The sequence below is a fragment of the Nerophis lumbriciformis genome, linkage group LG05 (genome assembly GCF_033978685.3).
Source record: "Nerophis lumbriciformis linkage group LG05, RoL_Nlum_v2.1, whole genome shotgun sequence".
In the NCBI taxonomy this organism is placed as follows: Eukaryota; Metazoa; Chordata; class Actinopteri; order Syngnathiformes; family Syngnathidae; genus Nerophis; species Nerophis lumbriciformis.
In genome coordinates this window covers 27,820,333-27,832,492 of record NC_084552.2, presented here as the reverse complement: position 1 = coordinate 27,832,492, position 12,160 = coordinate 27,820,333, and the positions used below count along the sequence as shown (strand labels likewise).

At 37.9% G+C, this 12,160-nt stretch overlaps 1 protein-coding gene across 2 annotated transcripts in view; it reads left to right on the top strand.

Moving 5' to 3' along the window:
- The first annotated feature begins 3,239 nt into the window (after positions 1–3,239).
- stim2b (stromal interaction molecule 2b) overlaps positions 3,240–12,160 on the top strand; it is a 65,997-nt gene continuing 57,076 nt past the window's right edge. The window contains exons 1-2 of one of the 2 annotated variants that reach the window (XM_061960964.2): positions 3,240–3,689; positions 3,769–3,922. In XM_061960964.2, the coding sequence (XP_061816948.1) occupies positions 3,814–3,922 (109 nt within the window). In that variant the 5' untranslated portion in view covers positions 3,240–3,689; positions 3,769–3,813. Of the gene's footprint in view, positions 3,923–12,160 lie in introns of both variants that reach the window. The other variant, XM_061960963.2, reaches the window with a different exon arrangement.

Here is a 12,160-nt window from a genome sequence, read left to right as displayed (position 1 = left end):
CGACTTTTAGGAAATGAAAATAAACACGCCTTGGTGTCGCTGTTTCTTTCACATTTAAGTTAAATTTCAAAATAACTTAATCGTATTGAATCTTTTAGATTATTCTTGTTTTGGATGGTGGTTGGCAAACCAGTCTGGACGCTTCTGGAGTAAATGCGACATCATCGAAGAAAATTATTTTAGCAACGTAAATTTTTTGAAATGCATTTAAAATATCACTTCGACCGTTCCAATTCCTTCCCACCTTAACCTGTACCTCAATGCTTATTCTTCTGAGTTCGATTTGGCTCGTAAGCTGCACAATGACACACCGTTTACTGTTTATGCCTCTTGCACAGGCGTTTTGAAATACATTTTAGATATTCATAATTTCCAGCTGTAAGATATTCAAAACTATGTAGCTTTTTTAAAAACATTGCATTAAAAATAATTTTTCCAACGCAATGATGCACAGAAAACGTTTTAACAGAAGTGTAGACAGAACATGTTAAAAGACAAAATAAGCAGATATTAACAGTAAATGAACAAGTAGATTAATAATAATTTTGACAAAATAATGGTATGATAAATGACACAATTTGCTACTGCATACGTCAGCATACTAATTAGGAGCCTTTGTTTGTTTACTTACTACTTACTAAAAGACAAGTTGTCTTGTATGTTCACTATTTTATTTAAGGACAAACTTGCAATAAGAAACATATGTTTACTGTACCCTAAGATTTCTTGTTAATATATTATATATATGTATATATAATTAAATAATTGTTGTACTGGTCCCAAGATATTGGTATCGGCCGATACCAATATCTTGGGACCGGTACAACAACTATTTTCGGTGCTTTTCCAAATGAAGTGGACCACAAAAAAATGGCATTATTGGCTTTAATTTAACAAGAAATCTTAGGGTACAGTAAACAACACTAATATATACATTTACATATACATACACACACACAGACATACATACATACATACATACATACATACATACATATATATATACATATATATACATATACATACATATATATATATATACATATATATATATATATATATACATATATATATACACATATATATATATATACACACATATATATACACACACATATATATATATATATATATATATATATATATATATATATATAGACTTAGTTTAATAACATGCATATATATATATACACACACACACACATACATATATACATACATGTATACATATATATATATACACACATACATATATATCTATAAATACTGTACATATATATGTATATATACATGTATACATATATATCTACATATACATGTATAGATACATATATATATATATATATATATAGATATACATATATGTATAGATATATATATAGATAAATATATAACATATATATATGTCATATATATATATCTATACATATTTATATTTATATCTATATATCTATGTATATATATATATATATATGCATCTATATATATATATATATACACATACATATATATATATATATATATATATATATATATATATATGCATACATACACACACACATACATTTACCTATATACACATTTATACATATATATTTTTTAGAACCACATTGCATTAAGAAGAATTCTTCCAATGCAATGATTCACAGAAATCTTATGTAAAACAGAAAATTAATCGAGAGTTAAAAAAGTACACTGCGACACACGAAGCAAGTGAAATGATACGTGCAATAATTTGGCACAACGGCTGGATCTGTTCCATTAATGCAGGAATGATGTGCAATACATGTAAATGCATGCATGCATCAATTATAATAAAACACACAATCTCTGATATTTTTATAAACTGTGTTACACTTGCAATTTTGTGTTACTGTCACCTCTGCTTTTTTTGGGGGGGGGTTACAAAACCTTTATTTATAATATTCAACATTAACATTGGTTGGGGAGGAGACCCTGCCCCAAGTGGAGGAGTTCAAGTACCTAGGAGTCTTGTTCACAAGTGAGGGAGGAGTGGATCGTGACATCGACAGGCGGATCGGTGCGGCGTCTTCAGTAATGCGGACGCTGTATAGATCAGTTGCGGTGAAGGAGGAGCTGAGCCGGAAGGCAAAGCGCTCAATCTACCGGTCCATCTACTTTCCCATGCTCACCTATGGTCATGAGCTTTGGGGTATGACCGAAAGGACAAGATCACGGGTACAACGACCGAAATGAGATTCCTCCGCCGGGTGGCGGGGCTCTCCCTTAGAGATAGGGTGAGAAGCTCTGCCATCCGGGGGGAGCTCAAAGTAAAGCTGCTGCTCCTCCACATCGAGAGGAGCCAGATGAGGTGGTTCGGGCATCTGGTCAGGATGCCACCCGAACGCCTCCCTAGGGAGGTGGTTAGGGCACGTCCAACCGGTAGGAGGCCACGGGGAAGACCCAGGACACGTTGGGAAGACTATGTCTCGCGGCTGGCCTGGGAACGCCTCGGGATCCCCCGGGAAGAGCTGGAGGAAGTGGCTGTGGAGAGGGAAGTCTGGGCTTCCCTGCTTAGGCTGCTGCCCCCAGCGAGCCGACCTCGGATAAGCGGAAGAAGATGGATGGATGGATGGAACATTTACATGCAATTTAAGAAATAAAAATAATCAAAACAAGTACAGAAACAGTACAAAACAGCACCAGGGGATATATATATATATATATATATATATATATATATATATATATATATATATATATATATATATATATATATATATATATATATATATATTTATATATATATATATATATATATATATATATAGGCTCACACAAGTTCCGTAAATAATCCACATTTGGAGCACAGCATCATAGTTTTCACAGCTTTTTGGTAGTTAGAGGTAGAAAGTGTTTTAAAGTACATTTCTAATTCTGTTTTTAAAGGCATCACCTCTGCTTTCTTCCTGCTGCCGAGAGGCAGCCAATCAGGTCGTGCCATGTTGGGAGGCTGCAGCCAATCAGAGCAGGAGAACAAGTTGGAGCTGTGGAGTCAGCCGTGACGCAGCATCCAGACTGGGAAAAATATACACAAAGAAAAAAATCGCCTTAAAAGAGGAATGATCAATTATCGGAACAATAAATCGCTCCTTTAAATGACTGAAAAAATCGCGCATCTTAAAACACCTCCCCGTGCCCTTCCCGGTCCTTGCTCATTTGCATAAAGCCTTCCGCGCCCTCCCCCTGAAAGCGCGCGTCCGCCGGCGTTGGCATGTGGACGTCAAGCCGCACCGGACCTCTCGCCGCGGACGAGCCAGACATGAAACGCCGTGCGGTCCTTCCAGAACCGGAAGAGGAACTCTGCGTTGCGTGTTTGTGTTGCCTTCCCCTTGGGGACGATTTGGCAGCTTTCTGTCTGAGGAGGAGGACCTGACGCGCACTGTGTGGACACTGGAAGTACGCGCACGACTTGGCAACAACTCACGCGGCCTGTGGGGATTTGACTCTTTCGACCACAAAAAAAATCTTGACGGTTTACAATTGATTTTTTTTCCTTCCTATTTTCCGCCAGATTTGTCGCCGGGGCGATTTCCGCGGACAAGCCGCCCTATCATGTGGATGATTTAGTGGACAGTTGATATGATGGGGGAGCCTGCAGCGCGCAGACCCTCTCAAAGTACCTGTGGAAGGCATTAGTTTCACGCGTGACGTTTTATAACCACGATGTGTGCTCCCTAAACTACAATACTGCCCTTTTTTTTTGGTTTCCTTCTCAAAATATATATTTTTTGCTCCATGATCCAGCATCTTTAACCCACGGATCTCTTCCTGCACCCACACACGTCCACTATGTGCAACATTCCCACGCTGCTCAATGTGTTGCTACGTGGACTCGTCATCTATGCGGTACTGGGCTTCGTGGGCAGCTCGGCGGATACTGGGAATGCAGCCATCCCAGGTAAGGGCAGCTCCCTCGCCCGGTTGTCATTGGTGGGGGGGAATCTTGGGAATACCCTGGGAGCCTCAAAGGTGCACCTTTTTGTTGTGTGCAATGCAACACAATCCACATTAAGGACATGCGGTACATGCATCTGGAAGAAAAACAAACACAACAAGGGGTGCATTCAGCTGCACAGTCTCAGACTACTACACACATGCAAGTACAAACCCCGTTTCCATATGAGTTGGGAAATTGTGTTAGATGTAAATATAAACGGAATGCAATGATTTGCAAATACATTTCAACCCATATTCAATTGCAAAGACAAGATATTTGATGTTCAAACTCAAACTTATTTTTATTTTTTGCAAATAATAATTAACTTAGAATTTCATGGCTGCAACACGTGCCAACGTAGTTGGGAAAGGGCATGCTCACCACTGTGTTACATGGCCTTTCCTTTTAACAACACTCAGTAAATGTTTGGGAACTGAGGAGACACATTTTTTAAGCTTCTCAGGTGGAATTCTTTCCCATTCTTGCTTGATGTACAGCTTAAGTTGTTCAACTGTCCGGGGGTCTCCGTTGTGGTATTTTAGGCTTCATAATGCGCCACACATGTTCAATGGGAGACAGGTCTGGACTACAGGCAGGCCAGTCTAGTACCCGCACTCTTTTACTATGAAGCCACGTTGATGTAACACGTGGCTTGGCATTGTCTTGCTGAAATAAGCAGGGGCGTCCATGGTAACGTTGCTTGGATGGCAACATATGTTGCTCCAAAACCTGTATGTACCTTTCAGCATGAATGGCGCCTTCACAGATGTGTAAGTTACCCATGTCTTGGGCACTACACTGAAAAAAATAACTCATAAGATTTACTTAAAAAAATTATTGTAAGTATTTGCACGCAAATTATTTAAGTAAAATTTAATGCTGCAATATCAAGTAACACTCACTTGCCAGTATCAAGTAAATTCTACTTACCATATAACATAACAGTTGTGAAGATATTAAGTAACAGTTACTTAATTACATCCAAGTTTTAAGTTATATTTATTTAAACAAATTAAGTAAAGTCTACTTGTTTTTCATCGGCAGGAACATCATTTTACTCAAAATTTTAAGTAAATTTTATATATCTGTAGTATTTGCTGTTATGAAGTAATTCAGTAGATTTTAATTATTTTCTTGTGCTTGACATTTTAATTTACTTGGTTGCATTACTTTACATTACTCACTAAAATTAGGTAATCATTGCCAGTTTTCTTTTGATAAATGTTACCAAATAAATTTAACCAATACTCTATGCATTTAATATATATGTATCACATATCACACAACTAAATTACAATGCAATTAAACAGTTTCTTTTTAGTTCAATCTTACAACCCTCTGAAACAGAGTTTCTACATTCATTGCAGAAATATAATACTCAACAACAACTTCTGGGAGAGGGTCAGGACAGAAACCGCCTCTTAAACTTTGAGCAGTGGTGTATGGATTATGTACCGGGTATACCCCTATTTAAATGGGGGGAAAAACAGAATGTACTGTACAAGTACTGCGTTAATAGTAAAAGTGCATTATATTGTACTGCATTAGAATTTGTACTAACAGTAAATTAAAGATGTATCTCCAGCAAAAGGTATTCAAAGTAAATAGTAGTAATAGTATATTTTTTAAAGAAAATATCCAAAGGTTGGTATGACTGGTAAACAACAAATACACAGTATTACACATTATACACCAAATCCAACATAGATCTGGTAACATAGTCACTTCTCAAATATGCAATTAAAATCTTACAAACTACACTGAAAAAGTGCAATATCAACATTTAAACCAGTCCTCTGACTAGTGCACTTTTAAGTATGCAATTAAAACATTAATGAAATAAAATCAACATAATCAACTGAAAATAAACAGCTTAAGGTGTCTAACCATTCATGTTGAAGAATACAATCTTTACTGTCATTAACAGATACCTTATTTGACAAAAAATGAAAAACATTTATGACAGGCAACCCACTAGTAAACCAAGATGAACTGGAACTCAGTGCTAATTCTTGGCATTTCTTCACAAGAGTCCATGCATGATGCTACGTCCTCAACAAGGGTCCATAAATTATGTCATTTTCCTCCTCTAGGATGACAAAGTCATGACATGCATTTAGGAAAGCAACTTCAACTTCAAGGTGTTTACTTTTGGGGACAGTTTGAATCCATCCAGCTCCAGCATGAGTTTTTGGAAGACTTCAAAAGTGTAGCGCAAAGTGGGAGGGTATGCCAAGTTCAGGGCATAAATCAGTCCCATGAGCAGTGAGCAAGCTTTCGCAGTACTGTTGCACCCTGGCAAAATCTCATGGCCTTCCACAAGGATGGAGACATCAACTGGATCCTCATCAGCACCGTGGACGACGAGTATTTTGAGGATGTGGTTACTGACATCACTCCGGCTGTCCTCCTGCATACAATTTACAACAAAAAAGAAGAATGTTATTGAGAAACAAATAATAGAATTGCATGAATCATTCAAAGTGACTTCATTATCAGGGAAGAATGAACACAATAATATATGTTCCTTTGTCTGCTTTCCTCTTAACTTTAACATTAAATTAACCTGTGTCATTAAAAAATATTTTTAAATTATTAAAATAATGCTATACCAAGCAGTCTTCAAAAAGTTCCTCTTCCTTCTCGCCAAGGTACAGTATAAGGCTGCGGATAATGGTTTCACGCCTCATCTCAATGCTCTGTTTCTGTGAACAGATTAAGAACATGAACATAACCATTATACATACACAATGAACTGTCAAGTGAAAACACAAGTGCATATATTTGCTCGTGTTTTAAGTGCATGGACCCAGAGCGTGCAAGGGCATGGAATCTACCAAGTGTGAGGCTTGTCCTGTATGTGTATACTGTATGTGTCTGTGTGAGAAAAAAAGTAGGTCCAGCTCCCTGTAAAACATACTGTATGAACAAGCAAAACAAGCACACCTGACTCAGTCTGTCCAGGAGCGGCCTCATCTTGATCCCCACGGCACCTCCCTTGCACAAAGTCCACTGGCTCCTCCAAAGGGCACCCTGAAAATGAAGAGACACAATTTGTGGTATTAAAACAATGGTCTAAAATATTCAGCCACAATTTTAATATTACATTATGATGGATGAATAAGGGAAAATAACAAAGCAATATAATGCATACATTATTTTCTACTTGCCTGAATTATGAGAATAATGTTATGTTCTGATTTGCTTCCTGTTGATGGAAAAATATTTCAATAAGAAATAAACTACATCATAAACATTAATGAACATTTTGTTTTGTCTAGCTAAATAAAACAATTAACACATGACAGATTTATTTGCGAGTAGAAGTTGTAATGAACAATCCATTCTTTCATTGAATTACAAAAACATGTTGCTGTGGGCTTCACACCGATAACTAGCTTCTTGTCAAAAAAAAGAAAGGAAAGAAAACTGCCAGCGAAGTCTCTTTTGTAATCGCAAGCTGATGCTCTCAAAGACCTCTGGCGCTTCTGTCAGTAAATGTGTGTTTTAAAAACCTATTCTTGGGCATTTCTCCCAAACATTCAGCAGTATCGCCCCCTCATTCCCAATGCACATTAATTAACATTAATTCACTAACGTTAACGTTACTTCAGTGTCGCCGCCAAAAGTTTTACAGAGAACAATACCATATGTTCTACTATGTTGACGTCAGTTGATAAAAGTTATACCGTTAGGTTGGTGGTTTTTTAATATCCTAACTTTATTTAGTTAACTTTAGTTTTTATCAGGAAAAACTGTAGCCCTCCCACTACAGGCCAGCACGGACCAATGTAGCGTTATGCTAATGTTTTTACCGAACTTACTTACTTACTTACTTAACTTAACTTAATTAACTTATGAGCAGTTACATATCTTGCGTCAAACTACATGCAGACGTATATTATCACAAATTTAAAACAGAACGTAATAACTTACCTGTGTGATGACTTTCTGGCGCTACACCTTGCAGTGCTCTGTGAAGAGATCCTAACGGCCGGAGCCTGTTGTGCTGTGCGCATGCGTCGTCGTGCATGCGTTTCAAAACACTAGATTTTCAGAGTAAAGTTTATGTAATATTTTTAGGTTTATGTACGTACAACTATTAAACATTTAAATAGTATGAGGAAACATAAGTAAAACTTACTCTTCCCCCATAATTCATGTATTACGTTAATAAAATGTTTAATTTTACTTAAAAAACTCTAGTTCTTACTGAATGTTAAAAATATTAGGTATAAATTATGACAGTTACTCTAATAGAGTTTACAGCACCAAAAAGTCACTTTTTTCAGTGTAATACACCCCCATACCATCACAGATGCTGGCTTTTCAACTTTGCGCCTATAACAATCCGGATGGTTCTTTTCCTCTTTGGTCCGAAAGACACGACGTCCACAGTTTCCAAAAACAGTTTGAAATGTGGACTCGTCAGACCACAGAACACTTTTCCACTTTGTATCAGTCCATCTTAGATGAGCTCAGGCCCAGCAAAGCCGAAGGCGTTTCTGGGTGTTGTTGATAAACGGTTTTTGCCTTGCATAGGAGAGATGTAGCGACCAACTGTAGTTACTGACAGTGGGTTTCTGAAGTGTTCCTGAGCCCATGTGGTGATATCCTTTACACACTGATGTCGCTTGTTGATGCAGTACAGCCTGAGGGATCGAAGGTCACGGGCTTAGCTGCTTACGTGCAGTGATTTCTCCAGATTCTCTGAACCCTTTGATGATATTACGGACCGTAGATGGTGGAATCCCTAAATTCCTTGCAATAGCTGGTTGAGAAAGGTTTTTCTTAAACTCTTCAACAATTTGCTCATGCATTTGTTGACAAAGTGGTGACCGTCGCCCCATCCTTGTTTGTGAATGACTGAGCATTTCATGGAATCTACTTTTATCCCCAATCATGGCACCCACCTGTTCCCAATTTGCCTGTTCACCTGTGGGATGTTCCAAATAAGTGTTTGATGAGCATTCCTCAACTTTGTCAGTATTCATTGCCACCTTTCCCAACTTCTTTGTCACGTGTTGCTGGCATCAAATTTTAAAGTTAATGATTAGTTGCAAAAAAAAAAAAAAGTTTATCAGTTTGAACATCAAATATGTTGTCTTTGTAGCATATTCAACTGAATATGGGTTGAAAATGATTTGCAAATCATTGTATTCCGTTTATATTTACATCTAAAACAATTTCCCAACTCATATGGAAACAGGGTTTGTACATGTTATAGTGATGCAGGACGTGCACAAATCCTTGTAGGGGATTTTGCACTCTTTAGGGACATGCATGCACCTTTTTGAGTGGCACACATCTAGTCATGCAGGCGTTACAGTAATGGAGAAGATGCACAAATCAATTGTCAGGTGATTTTTGCAAAGCGACACTTATTTGTACCACGCGGGGATGTGCATGGACCTCCTTCTCCCTAGAAAATAAGGGGTGTATTAATCTACACGAGGGGGTTCTACGACCAGCTGATTTGAAGTACCTCACAACAGGGTAAAATAATATTTGCTTATTAATCTGTGTGTTTGTATAACTGTTCAATTCAGACATGACACATGACCACAAAATAGCATGAAGACAATGACTTCAGTGTTCGAGTGGAGAACTGCTTCCCCAATAAAGTACAATTTAAATGTTGCCAATCATATAAAGCACAAAAAAACCTTTCCTTTTTGTCAAAGTAGCTCAGTGTTTAAAAAAATCTGCACAAAATATAAATACGATGTAGATTGGAAATATAAATGATGATGGAATCATTTAAAAATAGGTTACAAGGCTACTGATTTGACTGTTGACATACAATATATTGCCAAAAGTATTTGGCCACCCATCCAAATGATCCGAATCAGGTGACTTAATCACTTGGCCCGGCCACAGGTGGAGGAGGAATTACGGTTTTGGGGTTGTTTTTCAGGAGTTGGGCTTGGCCCCTTAGTTCCAGTGAAAGGTACTTTGAATGCTCCAGTATACCAAAACATTTTGGACAATTCCATGCTCCCAACCTTGTGGGAACAGTTTGGAGCGGGCCCCTTCCTCTTCCAACATGACTGTGCACTAGTGCACAAAGCAAGGTCCATAAAGACATGGATTACAGAGTCTGGTGTGGATGAACTTGACTGGCCCGCACAGAGTCCTGACCTGAACTCGATAGAACACCTTTGGGATTAATTAGAACGGAGAAAGAGCCAGGCCTTCTCGACCAACATCAGTGTGTGACCTCACCAATGCGCTTTTGGAAGAATGGTCGAAAATTCCTATAAACACACTCCGCAACCTTGTGGACAGCCTTCCCAGAAGAGTTGAAACTGTAATAGCTGCAAAAGGTGGACCAACATCATATTGAACCCTATGGGTTAGGAATGGGATGGCACTTGAAGTTCATATGTGAGTCAAGGCAGGTGGCCAAATACTTTTGGCAATATAGTGTATGTGGTAACATATTGTGTACTTTCGAGTTGTATGATTTTGTCAAAACTTTTATTAATTTACTTGCTAAAATACTGGTAATTGGTTACTTTTTGTCGTAACATGTTTCCATCTACATTTCTGTTAACATGTAATAAGCTCTTATTGTTCTGTAGTTTGGCTGATACTACACATTTGGGTACTCTTTAAGCCCTCGTGTCCACTGACCTATTTCCTGATTTTGTAAACACAAACAAAAACGACAAAATATTATTTGATAATACAAACATACCGACGTAACCACTGTAGTATCTACCATATACTAATAATTTACTTGGTATCTTCACTGTTTATATTTTTATCGATCCACCCACCTTTGTTTACATTCAAGAGCTCTGCTTTGCTGTTAGCTCATCCTTCCTACAGTGTGTGGTTTCGCTATTTCTCATCCTTTTGGGATGACACTTGTAAGAAAAGTACTTTTTTTTACTGCCACAGAGGCGAGGATTGCTGATTTAGAAGCGGCTTTGCTGCACTCTGGAGGGACATTAGTTGCTAGCGAGGACGCTATGTTAGGACGCGTTCATTCTCTTGTCGCTGTCAAATTTGCAGGACACAGCCAGCATGTGTCATCAACATGCGTTGTCACGATATAACGATAGTACTAAAAGCTCCTTGTTGGCCAAATTTGTATTGTTTATTTCCCCCGAAGCCTTCTGCAGATGACCAAAACATTTTAGTACTAAATGAAAGTGATGGACACCAACATTTTGTCAATGCTATGATGTGCAGTCTTATGGCATGACCTTATAATAAATAATGCTTATAACTAGGGCTGCAACTAATGATTTATTTGATAATCGATTAATCTGTCTATTACTTCGATTAATCGATTAATAATCGGATAAAAGAGACTAACTACATTTCTATCCTTTCTCGTATTTTATTGAAAAAAACCCAGCATCCTGGCACCATGTTCTGGACATTGGGGGTGCAGCATACAGCAATAATAACACAGAAATGTAACTCATCAGATCAGAACTGAATCATATATTGTACACGTTTCTGTTGTGAATAATAAAGGATTAATTTTAGGCTGCCTCTGAATAATAGCATGAAATATTCCAGCACCTTCATAACGTTTAGTTATACTAAAGCGTCACTCAAATCTAAATAGATTTATATAGCTTTATTGATGCATTATGAAACCAACCTTAGATATTTCTGCCCGTTACGTTTATTTTGAAATTGGTAACCGTGCGTTTTCTCTCTCAAAACGTAGTCAAATATGCCAGAGACACATTATCAGCCCCGCGTTGCAACAAAGGCATAACGTTAACGTTACTCACAAAAAAGCTGAACTCATGAATGCCTGTTGCCACTATGGACTTAAAAAGTTACGTACCGTGAGTTCCCTTCATCTATGGCTCCAACATGTTTCCTTTTCTCCATTAAAGCAATAACCTCAAGATGTTTTTCCGCTGAACCATCGGTACTGTTTTCCTGCGCCATTTTTCGAATGTTTCCAGGCAAAGGAGACGGCGTCGTCACGCGAGCTGCACATGACACATCATTGGCTGGCTTACCTCCACCTCATGAGACGTAGCCTCAGCGCCGCCCTGGCGCTGTTTTGTACTGTTTTTGTACTTATTTAGATTTTTGTTTCTCAGCTGTTTGTAAATGTTGCAGTTTATAAATAAAGGTTTATAAATATAAAAAAAATAAAAAGCCTCCGCGCATGCACACAGCATAGTTCCAACGAATCGATGACTAAATTAATCGCCAACTATT